Here is a 16,665-nt window from a genome sequence, read left to right on the forward strand (position 1 = left end):
GGCTAATATTTAACGAGCTAGGAGATGTTGTCGTTGATCTCTGCGGAATAGGTTGGATTAGGTTCAGTGCCAAGAAAAAGGTTTAATTTAAACAACAAGTTAAAACAACTACTAGTCGGCATTCGTTGTGTGGTATCTTGTGATGTCAGACTGATCGGTTTCCCTTGAGACATTTTATTTAGATGTCATTTTCATGAAAACTAAAAGATGGAAAGCGAGGTCCTATCACTCTGTCTCAACAACAAGCTCTGTGTGCTGCAGTGTCATTCCAGGAAGGAGCAGAAAGGCAAAGGATAATGAGGGAAATTTAAAATTAGAAAAAAAAAAGAGAGACAAGAGATTGTGCCAAAAAGAAAGGAAACAAAAGGAAAAGAGATTGAGAGTGCTAGCTGATGCTACAGGCCTACAGCCTCCAGAGGAAGCAGCATTTACACTGCCCCAGTAGTCCACTCAAAACTAAAACGGTCAAGGCTCCTTGCTTATAAATAGCCTTCCCCCCTTGCAGTTTGACAACAGCACATACCATTGCAAGAAACCCTTCACATCTTACTGAAACAGCTACTACTCCTGCTAGCTAGCTCAAGCTCAAGCTCAATCTCAAGCTCTTTCCACTAAGCTCCGTGTGTCTAGCTCATCAATACCTGGCTAGCTAGCTAGTTGCTTGATCGATATATATCCTAGCTAAGTGATGGACTTCGACTTGTTCAATTCCTACCCGGAATCGCAGCTTGACCTGATGAGCACGATGCTTCAGCTGGAGCAGCTCACTGCGCTCAGTGACCAGTCGCTGTTCATGGCGGCGCCGACGTCGCCGCCGGTATCACCCATGGGGACCCCTTCTCCCCAGTTCTCACCACCGCCGCAGATGTCGGTCACCACCACCACCGCCGGTGGCGGTTACCAGGATCAGTATAACTCCATGCCGGCAACGTACGGCGCCGGTGCGGGCGTGCACCAGCTGGACTTCGCGATGTCGTCACCGGGCTCCGACTCCGGCGCGCCGCAGGGCTCGTCGTCGTCGTCCTCGTCGGAGGCGATGCGGGAGATGATCTTCCACATCGCGGCGCTGCAGCCGGTGGAGATCGACCCGGAGGCCGTGCGGCCGCCGAAGCGGCGCAACGTGCGCATCTCCAAGGACCCGCAGAGCGTGGCGGCGCGGCTGCGGCGGGAGCGCATCAGCGAGCGCATCCGCATCCTGCAGCGGCTCGTCCCGGGCGGCACCAAGATGGACACCGCCTCCATGCTCGACGAGGCCATCCACTACGTCAAGTTCCTCAAGTCCCAGGTGCAGTCCCTCGAGCGCGCCGCCGCCGCCACCGGCGCCGCCGCCCACCGCGCCGCCGCATTCGGCGCCGCCTACCCAGCTGCCTTACCCATGCAGCACCACGCTCCGTGGTAGCTGCACGCTACTAGCTCCCACATGGATAGATGGTGATGAGACAATCGTTTCCCATTACTATCGCGTCTCACATGCTTGTCGCCGTCGTCGTCGTCGATCGATCAATCACCACTGCTGCTGCTGCAGCATGCATGATCACATGCATGTGTAAATTAGTAGTACAAGATGTAGGAGACTACCTGATTACTAGTACCATTTATTATTGCTGTTGTACGTTACCGCATGCTAGCTCGTACGTACGTGGCTGCTCCGAGCTTTTGTTGGACTCGCAGCCCGTACGTGCATGCGCGTTTCATTCGACCGTAGGCTTGTACTGTACTGTACACATTTCCTTCTATTCTACCCCCCTGTTCAATGCAGTACGTTTCCCGTACCTCATCACAGTGTCATCTATCTTCAGTTACGTTTCGTTCTCATGCATCAAATTCTCACGAGAACAAAGCAGGACACACACGTACACACAGTACGTCCTTGCCGGCGTACGGCACAACCGACCTTGCAATTAAAACGGCCAATTAAGTTGACCGCTCACCAATGGCAGTGTGGACGACTGCACGCACAGATCGTACTTGCCGTGCCTTTGCCTCTCAACAATCTGCGTTTCCTGCATCCCAGTACTCTTTGATCCTCCTCGTCACGTCCATGCATGGCCATCGGCTTGGCTGGCTTCCTCGTCGTACCATGCGTACTCGATCTGTTGCTCCGTACGTAACACTGCCTGTCACAGAACACGTGCCGGTTCACACAATCACACTGAGCCAGCAGTAATGAGTCGGTAGTAATAGGCTTTTCTGTGGTATAGCAATGGCTCGGTAGTGATAGGCTTTTCTGTGGTATATGTACGTACACCTGCAACGGTAAATAGCTTGCAAGAAGAGCTCGTAGCCGCAGCACTTCAGACCGGCCGAGCGGCCGAATCATACCGGCCGCGCGGCAGGTGCGCAACCGTTTGTGTCGGGGCGCATCGGTTTCCTGCATGTGGCAGTGTCGTCCATGCAGCAGTGCGCCACCGGCCAAGAATACGCGGAAACAGTGGCCAGTGGGCGCCCGCTCGCCTAGCTAGCTCGATCGGCAAAGGAGAAGATCGATCGAGCTAGGTAGTTGTTGTTGTTGTTCCGAAACCGTTGCAGAATTATGATCGATCTGGAGGCCGCATGCAGTGGGTTGGTGTCGTTGGTCCAGTGGTCCATCGTAGATCGGCGTTCTCTGCGCCGTTGGATCGTAGCATATTATTATTGATGCGAAAAACATATACTGGTCTGGAAGATTTGCTTAACTTTTGTGCAAGTCCAAAATTTTGCTTTTAGTTTCGTGAGCGTGCCAGTTGATTTAATCCTGCAATCAACAAGAATAAAAGACAAGAAACCTGTTTCATATCTTCGAATCTAGCTCTTTGTCGAATCCATTTTGATTTCAATACCAAATCCGGTTTATATCTTATTAAATTTGGTCGTTAACACATATGTATGTTATTATGGTCCTTCCATGGACCGGGCATTCCTAGAAGCATCACATGGTATATATTATGATATATCTGTCGCCGCTGATCGTACAGCTAGTGGGATTTGTGAATGATCAATAATTGATGATCTTGTTTGTTTGTAGTAGTACGTACTTTGTACTGATTTGTTTATGACCTAACAAAGTTTCAACTTTGCATTCATTAAGTCAACCAAAACTGATCGACTAACTATTTTTGGGTGCACCAGAACAAAATTCTACTAGAAGAGAAGCTATTGAGGCAAAGAAATTAGCAACTACTACTAGTTAGAAGGCAGAGGTTTGGTTTACAAAACAGAGACGGTTTTCCAGAGCATTATCGTTTCCGTTAACATTACCGAACACATAAATTAAGGATATGCAGATCTGTAGATTCAGTCAGCAGCAAACCATGCATGCTCCAGGACCACCAGATACGAAATCTCATCCAGAAACTGTAATCTCATCCATGAATTCCCCTATCTATAGCTAGCCGCTTTCTCTTCCATGTCGTTTTCACGACACATACTGTAGTTTTTTCCTCGCGAAAGCACCAACAGAGGACAGGCCGACCATATCCTATATATCTCGCCTTTGAACTGACGACGTTGAAATCTCCTCTGATAAATTAGACTGAACTCGGTACACACTTCACGCGTACAGGACACGTACAGGATCACACGCGAAGCAGAAAGGTTTACAGTGGTTAATTAACGTGAAAAGCTAATAGTTGAACCTGAAAAAGTAGATAAGTAAAGTTAACCTGTCGTTTTATATAGCACAGCATTGATCGGTTCGGTCCAAGAATAAAGCTGCCGGCTCGCTGATTCGGATTTCATTCACGTACGATGAACAAAAGTGGCACTAGCAAAGCTCACTGATTAACGAAAACGCTCGCTGCAGATCTAGACATATCCGCATCTTTCCGATCGATTGATCGAGTAATGCGTACGTCCATGGTTCACGGCCACGAGCCGATTGGGATCGAATTTGCTCCATGACCCACGCAAGATATCTCACCGGCCGGCCGTCGTGAATCCTGTGTACGCAGCGGCGGGGGGAATAGATATGCTCGCTGAGATCGTCGTAGTCAGCGCATCAACCTGTCGGCAACAGCGGCAGATCGGCAAAATCAACAACTCCCAATTAACCTCGCGCTCGATCGCTCATGGCTTCAGCTGATCGACAGCAACCGCTCGCCGCGACGGATCGAACTGACCGGTCGAGGTCAAGATTAATTAATCGAAACCGGTACAAAAAAACGGCCGCAGATCGGCACACGGTCACCGGCCGTCGCCCGGTCGCCGCCACGTGCCTGGGCGCGGCCGCTGGATGTGCGCCACGTTCGGCGGCCCGGCCGGTGGGCCGTCGCGCTCCGTCGCCGTCGGCGTCGCCACGCGTCGCGCCGCGGGAGGGTCGGGCCGGGAATAGGATTCGCGGGAGATCTCTTCGCGCGATCGAGTCAGGTCAGGTGCATGCATGATCGGTGCATCCCTCCTGGGCGAAATGAATTGGCGCGAGCTGAGGAGGAGGAGATCAGCAGCAGGAGGAGGCCGTGTTGGAGCGGCGACTAACAACAGCAACAGCGACGTCGCCGTCATCGTCACGCGCGCGCCAATGGGATGTCAGCACCAGGCCGGCTCGGCAATAGGCCTATAGCTGGACGGCGCCATATCTCGCCGTACTTCCAACTGAAGTGCGGATCGGCTTGGCTATCTACTCGATTTTGATTAGCACATTTTCTAAATTGTTTAAACGACGTATTTTGTATTTTGTATAAATTTTTTTATATCGAAGATGTTTTATAAAATTATACTTTCTTCGTATTTTAATGTATGACGTCGTTGATTGTTTTATCAATGTTTAACATTCATCTTATTTACAAATATAAAAAAAATATTTAAAACAACACTTAATGATAAATCAAATCACTGTAAAATAAATAATAATAACATATATTTTTAAATAAGATAAATAGTTAAACATTGGTAAAAAAATCAACGGTGTCATACATTAAAATATAAAAAGGGAGTAATAATTAATACTCAAGTAGTTATATGTTATGTTTTTGGTTTCGCATGCAATTATGTAACTAATCAGTTGTTTCTTGTCTTTGTTTAGAACAGGCCGTGAACCTCCTGAATCTGATTGTGACCTCGCTCTCGGTGTCCCCGGCCCGCGGCTGATCCTTCCTCGCTGGTTCGAACTTTTGGACGCTGGTTTTATTTTCTTATGGTTTCCGTTAATTGTTTAGATTTTCTTTGCCTTTAATTTGTCGAGTCCTCTCCGGACAATTCATCCAGCCAATGGGGCTGCGGCACGCGTCCGTGAAAAACCCGTCCTTCTCTTGAAAAGGAAACGTAACTTTATGTCTTTTTGGTTCATATATCCTCATACCCTGATTATGTCTCCCTACCTATATGCATAATTGCATATCCGTCCGGACTCTGTTTCTTAATGTTGGTGCACTTCTTCTTTTTTTCTTTTTTTTTTCTGACATTGGGCTGGTTTAAGTCGTTGAGGGTACAATGAATAAATCTTCTTTTTAGATTTGGCACATAAAGACTTTCAAAAGAGTTATCTAGCAATCTTCCATGCATGGATGTTGTTTACCGTTAAAGCAACACAGAGTCTAAAATCTCTTCAAAACAAAAATCTAAAATTCATATTACGCATACACAATTTCGTTTTTTTAAGAAAAAGTCAGATATTTATCACTGGTCTTCATCTTTTTAAGATTGTATTAGGGGGCATATCATGTATTCGTGGGTGTTCCGTGTGTGTGTGCGCATTTTTCATTCCGTTAAGTCACAAAACAAATCATTTTTCTCTCAAAATCAAATTACTTTTCTTTATAGAAATTGTACAATAGTTTAATAGTTTATGTTTACACGAAACGATCGAATAAAATCGTTATTGGTCCAAGCAAGGCCAGGAGAAGGACATAGAGAGAAACTCACGACAAGGAACAAACATGTCAAATCAAGCTCTGGTGGTGTGCTCGCGACGGCTGTCTGATTTGGAATATGTGGTGGTTTAGAAATTGAGAGGGGGATAACATGTGGGGAATTGTATACATCGGCTAGCTTAAGCACATATAGTTTTCTGATCCAAATAATGCCTCCCCTTTTAAGTGCCCTTTCATGATCATTTTTGTGGGGGCCCCTGGCCCTGATTTGGGCCTGTGCACCAACCCTTCGTTTGAAGTGTTTTAAGAGAGGAAGGCTGGTGGATGCTGCTGCGTCCAAGAAAGAAATATGTTGGGCAGGATGCATGCACCTTAACCACTTCCTCTTGGAAATGGACCTGTAGAAGAGCACAAGGGAGCATGACGTCTTAGTCCTGTAGCTCTGTAGCCTGTAGGACAGACCAGCGACATGGTCAAATGTAATGCTCATAACTACTAATTAATCACCACGGTAAAAAAAGGGAAGAAAATAAGGGGGTGTTTAGGAACTAGAGACTAAATTTAGTCCCTCTCAGGGACTTATGCTTTTGTGAGAGGGACCAAAGTTTAGCCCCACTTTAGTTCCTCCAACCAAACACCATCTAAGGCATCAATGTGTTTATGACGCGACCAAACATTCTTGTCGGACATAATATATCTTTCGAAGGATATCTCATTAAAGTCAATGAGAAATTATGTTTTGAACATGTATTTGTACTGCATGTGGACGTTGGGAGTAATACAAGCAGTATGCATATATCTCAAATCCAGCTGGCAACGTCATATCTGAATATAATCCAATCATCTTCACGGCTTATGCGCTAGGTGACCACACCACAGGTTACTATCTCGATCGTGAACATTATTCTTTTCCCAGAACCATATCGATCATGACGATCTGGTTAGGATCATTCCGGCCAGTTTCTGATCATTTCCTCATCACCAATGATGCATCATGCATGAACCAAATCCGACGCAACTCCACTAACCTAGAAAATTAACACAATCCCTGGATGTAGTAAAGAAGGAAAAGACTATATATAGCCTTATCGGTTTGCCCTATATCATATCAGTCGCTGCCAAAACTTAAATTTAAAATTTTAATATCGATTTTAATTTTAGATAATTTTTCAAGTAGTATCTTTTTCAACATTAATTAGCTTTTAAGTCGTTAAGGATAAATATATTTTTTTCTTAATTTTTTTAAGTAGCTACTCCATCCATGTTAATAATATTTATCGTTTTAGATAAGGACATGATCTTCAAAAAATAACTTTGACTACTATTTTGTATTACAATATGTATAAAACTATCAACAAATATATGATTTTATTAAAACTTTTTTAAGACTAATATATGCATATGGTCTCCATATTTGTATAACAAATATTTTAGATGATATTTACAGTTAAAGTTTTTAAAGTTTAACTAAAATCTAATTCGAAACAACAAGTATTATCAATCTGAAGGGGTAATAAGTCATTTGACATATAATCCGCTCTTGGCCGTACTAATAGATACCGAAGCAGATCATCTTCTTCTTAAAAAAAAGAAGAAGCAATTCATCTAGGAGTAGGGCAGGATTTATTCACGTTGCGAACGCAGTCATGTGGTGTGCACCAGCGTACCCGGATGTGCCTGCCTCGGGACACAAATTTATTTTCTGCCGGGCTACAGGGGCTCGCGCCGGGGCGGGCGCAGTGTTGCTGCCCGACCAAGCAAGAGGGCCACATGCATGGGCCGGCCAAGCTAGCTAGTTTGCTCGCTCGATCGCTCTATCCCTATAGCCTGGGGCCTGGGCGCGCGGCGGCCGGCGGCTAAGTGCTCTCCGCGTCTCCGCCGGCCGGCCCCCCCTGCTCCGTACGTAAGTACCCGCGACGACGACGACAGCAAGCCGACGACGACGAGAGACAAGCAACGAGGGGTTGCAGCGCAGGCGGTGGCAGCCTGCATCGCATTGCTGCAGCGGCCGGCGCATGCAGGAGAGTACGTACGTAGGGCCGGGCGTCGCGGCGTACTACGTACTAACGTTGTTTTGAGCTCGATCCGGTTGTTGGGAACTTAGGTGCGGGGCATTCATTGCCGAAACATGCGTGATGCAGGCGGGAAGCTGCAGTGCGATGCGGTGCAGTACGCAGAGTGACCGGTACTACCGACGGTTGGGCTTCGGGGTGGTCGTACTTGTACGGGCATGTCTGGCAGACGCGGCTAGCTATGGGCGGCGGCTAACCTGGCCATCCTGACTTCTGTGCTTTGGCGGTTTGGCCACGGCGTCACGCTATAATGTTTGTTTGGCTCAGGGGAGGAAGGAATAGCGTTCAGAGTAGATGTGATTTGAATTTCTCTTGTGTGGCTCCAAACTCTAACACGTAAAACTTAGGAGCAGTTTAAGAACTGATAGCTTGTGGAACAAAATGATTCTTATCCTTCTTTGTTTTTTTATATGTGAGCTCATGTACATATGCATACACTCACCCATGTAAACATAAACATTCACACCCTATCATACAAACACACATCCGATAAACTAAACCGAAATATCTTACAATTGACTAAGTTAATGCAGACAATTGTTAATTGGATTATTCATGCCACGCTTTGGAATGTGTGATTTCTCTAAAAAAAATAGTATTTCTTATATTTCTTTTTTATTATATTTTTGGCTTTATAGTAATACATGCAATATTCAATTAATCTACTGGATAATTAGATAATCCAGTTCTGTTGAGTCCCTCGGCCGAATAGGTTTCTTGAAATGAAATTGCTAAAACAGGCATGTCCAAGTTCGAGGCCCATCATTACATTGTGTTCTCTCCTTAAAGCCCACCCGCACAAAATCACTCTGACAGATCGATACATGCTTCACACACATTTCAGCCCAACTTCAGCCATCAAACATATGAGAAAAAGTTCATTTTGACTTCTTCAACTGTCAGCTGAGTTTGTTCTGCATCCTCATTCCTCAACTATAAAATCAGATATATAATTTTACCCAAATATTAAAACCGGATCAAATTGCCTCCTTCAGGGTTATAACCTAGCTTGGTAGCCGCATACTCCCCTTCGTAGGCTAGTGCCATCTCGTGCAGATATGGTGCGCGCAGCAGCTGCGATGGCATGGCCGGCTGTCGCGGATTTGATTGCTCGAGAACGCTAGGAGTCAACGCGAACTTGTTTCCGAGCGCCACCTCCACTAAGTTAGAACTCTCCCACTCGTCGTCCTTGCCCTAGGCCTCCACCCCGCTGCACTGCGCCATCGACGCCTCTCCTGTCTATGAGGTTGCATCTGCCTCTTGCTCCTTTTTCATCGATCGTTGCCCCTGCAGACCAACAGAGGGGGGAGAGAGAGAGAAGAAAAAGTGGTCATTATAACATGTGGATCCCATGTGGGTGTTACTATATTAATTAATTTGTTTAGCTGATATTAATACCGGATAGATGCCACGTTAGACGAAGACAAAATCAATTTGATTAGTCAAAAAATAACAAAATCAATTTGACGGGTAGGCACCACGTAGGACAAAATCATCCTCTAAACTACTAGAGGAGTCAAATTAAATCGGTTTGAATAGATGAGGGACTCATATACCTGATTTCACGATTGAGAAACATGGATAAGATTCGGCCAATAATTGAGGGAGTTAAAATGAGCTGTTTACAATATATGAACTAGCTGCCTCCTCTATCGGCCTATGCTAAGGTCCATAACTACCCCTTGCCTTCTTTCGGTCCATCAAGCCCAATAACGCACACATACCGCCGATCCAAATTCCAAACCGACTTCGCCTCCGAGAAGCCCTCACCTCCACACTTCTTCCCCCACGCGTGACGCGTCCAACCCGATCTCTATTCTCTAGCTTCCCCAAATCCCCAATCCGACCTAAGCCGGCGATCCGCCGCCATGGGTCGCACGGAGGGCCGCCTCGCGTCCGTGGTGCACCTCCCCGGCCGCTCCAGGGTCTCCGCCTCGCCCTCCCCTCGCCGCCGCCGCTCCCCGTCCCGGTCGCCCTCCCCGCGCCGCAACCGCCGCCGCGACCGGTCGCCTAGCCCCTACCGCAGCCGCAGGGACCGGTCCCCTAGCCCCTACCGCGACCGCCGCCGCCAGTGGTCCCCCTACCACCGCGACCGTGGCCGCGACGTGGAGAGGGAGTGGGCTCGGGACCGAGACCACCCTGCGCCCCGTCGCGGCGGCGGCGGCGCGGGGGCCGGCGCCTGGTCCGCCTCCGACGATGACGACGACGAGCAGCTCAAGGGTCTCACCTACTTCGAGTACCGCCGCGTCAAGAGAGAGAAGCTCCGCAAGAGCATGAAGCGGTGCATCTGGAACATCACGCCCAGCCCTCCTCGCCGCGAAGGTGAGGATGAGGATTATGGCTACAGCGACGAGGAGGAGGAGGAGGAGGAGAAAAAGGAATCGCCAAAGAAGGTGGCCTCCTCGGATAAGAGCGAAGAGGAGGATAGCAAGGGTTCGTCGGAATCCGACTCCGGTGAGTCTGATAGCTTGTCCGATTCCAGCAAATCAGATGATACCCGGAGGAAGAAGAAAGGGCGTAAGGGTAGTCACCGTAGCAGCAAGCGTAGCCGCCACCGCCGCCGCCACCATTCATCTGATACAGAGGGTGACGACAACAGCAAGGCTGAGGAGGATTCGGAGGGCTCTTATGATTCCGAGGACTCTATGGATAGGAGGAAGAAGAAGAGATCGCGGAGGCACAAGAAGTCTAAGAGGAGGGGAAGGAGCTCCAGGAGGAAGAAGAGGAAGAGCAATGATACAGCTTCTGAGGGAAGCTCTGAGGAGGAGGCGGTGGCAGCGGCTTCAGGATCAAGCCCTAGCCCCTTGAGGGACAGTAAGAAGAAGAGCCGGAGCTCACGGAGGAAGAGGAGCAAGCAGTCTGATTCGGAAGATCAGGCCCCATCCGATGCCGACCTTGGTGTTAAGGAAATCGATGAGACAAATGAGCCAGAGATTGACCCAGAAGCAATCAAATTCAAGGAAATGCTCGAGGCCCAAAAGAAGGCTGCTTTGGAGAATGAGATGCCGGTTGGGCCAATGCCTCTTCCTCGTGCAGAAGGTCATATTAGCTATGGTGGTGCACTGAGACCTGGAGAAGGTGATGCTATTGCACAGTACGTACAGCAAGGGAAACGTATCCCACGACGTGGTGAGGTTGGTCTATCTGCAGAGGAGATTCAGAAGTTCGAGGATTTGGGCTATGTGATGAGTGGGAGTAGGCACCAGAGGATGAATGCTATCCGTATAAGGAAGGAAAACCAGGTTTACAGTGCAGAGGATAAGAGGGCGCTTGCTATGTTTAATTATGAGGAGAAGTCGAAGCGAGAGCACAAGGTCATGGCTGATTTGCAGCGCTTAGTGCAAAGAACCATTGGAAATGATGTAGGACCTTCCCATGATCCATTTGCTACAGCGGATGGCTGAGTAAGGATTTATAGCTGTTATACAATGAATGATCACCACTATTTCCTTTTCTTTTTATGATCCCTATAGTATAGGTCATGATCTCTAAGATGCCAGTTAGTGCTGTGGATATCTTCACAGACATTGCACTTGAACCGTACTATTAGAACTTATTTGTAATTTCTGTTTTGTGTTGAGTATTGACTACTTGTGATGCTTATCCTACTTGTTCTGTTTGTTCTTGTCTTTTGCTTCTATGTTTGTCGAGCTACTTGAGTGCTTGATTTGCAAATGATTCTCATTGGAATGCTTGCAGATATTAGTTTTACCAATATTCTTCAGACATTTGGTTGAGAATTGAGATTGATTAAATAGATTTTGGATCCATGTTTTACCGTATGCAAATCTAGTTTTTAGCCTTAACTTCATTTCTAATGAACCATTAACAAAAACAACCACATTCCAACATTCAATTCTTGCGGACATAAACCTGCTGATAGGGAAATTCAGGGATGTACTGTAGATAGTTGCTTTATCTAAGATGATCATAGTCCTGTTGTCCGTAGTCCATACTATCTTTTAAACTGGCTCCAGCTTCATTAGAGTTTTGGATTCGAATGTAGTGTGTGATCTTAATCTGGTGATCTCACTTTCACCCACTGGAAAGAGGAACTGGATTATAGTACTTGCATGCTTCTACATTTGAAAGTACCAAGTACTCTATGACACAAAGCTAACTTGCCATGTAGCTCGCTTTCAACTATTTCTGGGCACTCCAGTTTTTACTTAGGGAAGTTCCTGACTGTTGTCAAATGATAGTTTTATGGGCATCTCAGCAGTCAGCAATTGTATCAAATAATTGTGGAAATGTACCCTTTACAGTTCTACATGACTACTAGTGGCACTTTTTATTGCTACATATGACCATTTTCAAATGACTGAGCAGCACATTTACTTGGTGGAAATATATAGTCATCAGTCTGATTTCAATCATTCAGCTAACATATAGCATCATGCACTTGCAAGGTTGGTTTCAAACTTTAGACACATGCTGATGTTTGCGGTTATTTAGGGGAAGTTCCTGATTGTTGTCAAATGATAAGAGTATCCTTTGGTGATGCACTTTGATAGCGAGCCTGAAAAGTTTGTTTGGAAAAAGGTAGACCATTACGTTCGTCATACTCCCTCCGTTTTTTAAATAGAGGACGCCGTTGACTTTTTCTCATATGTTTGATTATTCGTCTTATTCAAAAAATTTACGTAATTATAATTTATTTTGTTATGAGATATTTTATCACTTATAGCACTTTAAGTGTGATTTATATCTTATACATTTGCATAAAATTTTTAAATAAAACGAATGGTTAAACATGTGAGAAAAAATCAATGGCGTCATCTATTAAAAGACGGAGAAGACGGAGGTAGTAGTTCGTTGTTTGCATAAGTGAAACGCTTCTGTGAACAGCCTGAACAGGTTTTCTTCCAGACGGAAAGCAGGTACTAGTAAAGAAAACGTTCTGAACAGTGACACGGCCTATAAAAATATTTATTGGAAAGTAATATATGTATATTTATTGGAAAGTATAATGTTTTGAACAGTGACATGGCCTATAAAAATATTTATCGGAAAGTAATATATGTATATTTATTGGAAAGTATTTTTCAAGACAAATCTATTCATATAATTTTTACATTTTCAAACTCAACAATTTGAGAGTTATTTATGATTTATATTCCCAATGTTTGACTTAAACATTATCCTAAACGACTTCCTTTACGAGTATAGAGGGAGTAGTCCTTTTCTTTTAGAACAGGACGACTCTACGGTTCGGGCGCCTGATCGATTTGGAGAAAAATCGGGCGCTGATGTCAGCATGACGTCAGCGCATGGTTTACGTGCAAAACTAATTTAAACTGATTTTTCTCTTAAATTACTTATCCAAATCATGATCCAATTGCACCATTAAATTCGTTGCAATTAAATCTTCAAAACAAGACCACACATGGATATATTCCGACTAAAAGTTTTTTTTAAGCTTATTATTGAATTATTTTTAAATGTTGCACGATGTTTCACCAGGTATATTGGAATTGTTTCACTAAGTAAATCGAAAATGTTTCGCTCATTTAAATCGGGTGTTTTTCACCTTATATAAAAACAATGTTTTAGCAAATAGCGAAAGAATGTTTCAGACCACACATGGATATATTCCGACTAAAAGTTTTTTAGCTTATTATTGAATTATTTTTAAATGTTGCACGATGTTCCACCAGGTATATCGGAATTGTTTCACTAAGTAGATCGAAAATGTTTCACTCGTTTAAATCGGGTGTTGTTTCACCTTATATAAAAACAATGTTTCAGCAAATAGCGAAAGAATGTTTCAGTACACTGCAACATTTGATCCATACAGAGTGAAGTATTATAAGTACACTAGATGAAACATTTTTCGGTGGAACAAAAAAAATAAAACAAATTCCCTTAATAGGGGGTTTTCCAAAATATGTGGGTTTTTTTGTTGCAATGGAATATTTCAGTTCACTGCAACATTTTGAGTACACTAGGTGAAACATTTTTGGTGAAAAAAAATAAATCAAATTCCCTTAACATAGGCTTTCCAAAATATGCAAAATATGTGATTGATTTGTTGTAGGTGGGGGCAGAAACTGTGGTGGGGCCAATGACATGCACCGCGCACGGGGGACGGGGGGAGCGCCCGATTTTTCCTCCCCCGTCCGGGCGACCGGATTCTATCATTATCGTTTAGAACAGAGTGATCGCAAGGCTCACTTCGGGATAAACTATTCACCATTTTGACATCTTAGAGCAAGTATAATAGTGAGCTATAAGCTTACTATAAGCTTATATGGAGTAGAGAGGTAACAAAAAATCAAAGGTATTGGCTCTCATACAAGAGCTAGCTTATCACAAGCTCCAAGACAAAAATAATAAATGTATAAGTGAGATATAGAGATAGGAAAAGAAAAATTATAGCCAACCTTATAGCTAATCTATTATATGTGTTGGCTTTAAGATGTGCTAATAGTAGATAGTGAGCTCTACTGTTATCCTTGCTCTTAGAAACACGAGGCAAATTATCCAGCTGGAAGCACAGTTTAATGGCCAGCAATGAAAGCAGCCACTCGTTCCATGAGCTTGCTGGCCTCGTGGCTGCCGGGCTTGTCGACGAAGAAGTGGTGGCCCTCACCCTCCGACTCGAACCAGTCCACCTCGCGTCCCCACCCGCTGGCCTTGACTGCGTCGTAGTACGCCCGATCCCTTGTCCTCCTCGGATCGAACCCCGCCGAGCAGACCAGCATCCTCTCGCACGCCAGCTTTGTCAGGCTCGGCGCGCCGGCGGCCATCGGGTTCATCCGCGGATCGTCCAGCCCGCCGTTCGCGCCGGGGAAGATGACCGCCCATCTCTTCTTGACGCCGCCCCAGAACTCCTCCGGCTCAACCTCCATCCTCGTCTCGCCGCAGAAGGAAGGGTGGAGCAAGATCGTGCCCTCTATGCGTGGCGCCGGTACGACGGCGTCCAGGCCGCGCACGCCCACGGCGATGGTCATGTTGTGGGCTATGTTCCCGCCGGCGCTGGCGCCGGACAAGAAGACTCGGCCGGTGTCACCGTGCGCGGACAACCAAGGGTCGGCGCCGGACACCGCCCAGCTGAGCGCCGCCCATGAGTCGTCGTAGGCTGTCGGGAGCAGGTGCTCGGGCGCGAGGCGGTAGTTGACGGCGACGGCGACGACGCGGGCGCTTGCGACGACAGAGTTGGTGTAGCGGTGGACAGGAGGCCAGCTCGCTGACCCGACGACGAAGTAGCCAGCATGGAAGAAGAGGAGGATCGGGAGCTTCTTACCGTCGTCGTCGGTAGCTGGCTGGATGCACGGTGGTAGGTAGAGGCGCGCGGACACGCCGGTGACAGCGTCGATGACGACGTCCTTGGACGTGACGCCGGTCTCGTCGTCGTAGCCGGCAGGCACACTCTCCATGCCGCCGGCACGGTCGGCGTGGCCATCTTTGTATAGCCGGAAGCCACCGAGGTCGATGAGGATCTCGGCGCTGCTGGAATCCATCGCACTGCTCCTGGTAAAGCTTACTCCCAAATCGAAGCAATTAGAGCGCGGTTGTGTGGTGCAGACAAATACCACGACATGAGGCCGCGAGGGACCGTATATATGCAGCAATACGTACGTGTATCTTGCGATAATAAGAGGTTTTTACACTTCCCTATCGGAATAAATATGCCAGTCTGGCACACAGTGTATCCAAGTCGTCGTTCCATACTACTCCAAAACTCCCGCACTTTCAAAATAAGTCAACCTCGTATTAAAATGTGACACGTCTTAATACAACGTTCTATTAGATTCGTTATCACATCTTAGTACGAGATTAGTTTATTTTAGTACGGAAGTAGTAGTATTGTAAGTGGTCCGTACAAAGCACAGCAAACCATCACATACGACTTAATCAGGGGTTTCCACTTCTAATAAAAACTAGCAAAAGTGCCCGTGCGTTGCACCGGGTGATTACAGAGTGTGTATATTGACCAAAAGTGTTGTTTGGTTTAGCAAAAGTGCCCGTGCGTTGCACCGGGAAGTTTACAGATCAGAAAAATATGCAATTAATTAAAATACAAATTCGCTGAAATATTTGGTATTTTTAAGTAGGTATGTGTATAATTAAATAAATTTACAAGTAAAATTCTCCATTCTCCATGGTTAAATAAAATGACATGGTTAAATTTAATTTTATTAAATTCTCCATAATTAGTTACGCTCTTTGGAATTTTATTGGAATTTTCAGAGCTTAATTGCTAATTTTATTAATACAAACATCATTTAACAATTATTTAATTGGAAAAAGAAAGAAAATACTTTCTTATAGGTTTGCTTCGAAATAAACATATTCAATAGAACTATAATTGTAATGCTTCTGAAAAAATGAGCACTAAAAATGTACTTATTCTCTTTTTTTCGGCTCGAGGGACCAACAATAGACTTATTTCCGACCTATGCCGGTCGGCCCACGGCCTTTTGCGCATGCGCGGGCGCACTTTTCCTCCCCCAGGCCGCAACCTGGGCTTGGGTCGGAAAAGAGGCCTCACTCTCGATCCCTCTTGGGCCGATTTCGGCCCGGACGACACCGGCCGTCCGATCTCTAGGGTTTTGATCGGACGGCCGAGCGTCAATAGTGGGGAAACAAAACCCACTCCCTCTCAGCCGCGGAACCCTAGCCCATTTCCCTCCCTCCCATCTCACTTCGCCACCCTCTCCTCCGCGCCCCCGAGCGGCGGCGGCGACGACGGCGCCCCTCCCCCACCACCGATGGCGGCGGCGGCGGCACCCCCACCACCCACGGCGGCGTCGGCGGCATCCTCCCCCACCACCGGCGGCGGATCTAGCGGGAGGGGAGGCGCC

At 46.3% G+C, this 16,665-nt stretch overlaps 3 protein-coding genes across 3 annotated transcripts; 2 read left to right on the forward strand and 1 right to left on the reverse strand.

The window, feature by feature from the left end:
* Positions 1 to 510: 510 nt before the first annotated feature.
* Positions 511 to 1,772, forward strand: LOC4347252 (transcription factor HEC2). The gene has a single exon (XM_015755510.3). It carries the CDS (start codon positions 689 to 691, stop codon positions 1,397 to 1,399), a length of 711 nt encoding a protein of 236 aa, XP_015610996.1. The 5' UTR covers positions 511 to 688; the 3' UTR covers positions 1,400 to 1,772.
* A 7,894-nt stretch (positions 1,773 to 9,666) lies between these two features.
* Positions 9,667 to 11,483, forward strand: LOC4347253 (uncharacterized). The gene has a single exon (XM_015757166.3). It carries the CDS (start codon positions 9,727 to 9,729, stop codon positions 11,260 to 11,262), a length of 1,536 nt encoding a protein of 511 aa, XP_015612652.1. The 5' UTR covers positions 9,667 to 9,726; the 3' UTR covers positions 11,263 to 11,483.
* Positions 11,484 to 14,032: 2,549 nt separating this feature from the next.
* On the reverse strand, positions 14,033 to 15,497 carry LOC4347254 (2-hydroxyisoflavanone dehydratase). Its single transcript, XM_015755452.3, has one exon. It carries the CDS (start codon positions 15,319 to 15,321, stop codon positions 14,359 to 14,361), a length of 963 nt encoding a protein of 320 aa, XP_015610938.1. The 5' UTR covers positions 15,322 to 15,497; the 3' UTR covers positions 14,033 to 14,358.
* Positions 15,498 to 16,665: the final 1,168 nt, after the last annotated feature.

Source organism: Oryza sativa, chromosome 9, assembly GCF_034140825.1.
Source record: "Oryza sativa Japonica Group chromosome 9, ASM3414082v1".
NCBI classification, from domain to species: Eukaryota; Viridiplantae; Streptophyta; class Magnoliopsida; order Poales; family Poaceae; genus Oryza; species Oryza sativa.

Bases quoted from the DNA above. Each gene is read 5' to 3' on its own strand.
- LOC4347252 (XM_015755510.3), top strand. From the start codon at position 689: ATGGACTTCGACTTGTTCAATTCCTACCCGGAATCGCAGCTTGACCTG.
- LOC4347253 (XM_015757166.3), top strand. From the start codon at position 9,727: ATGGGTCGCACGGAGGGCCGCCTCGCGTCCGTGGTGCACCTCCCCGGC.
- LOC4347254 (XM_015755452.3), bottom strand. From the start codon at position 15,321: ATGGATTCCAGCAGCGCCGAGATCCTCATCGACCTCGGTGGCTTCCGG.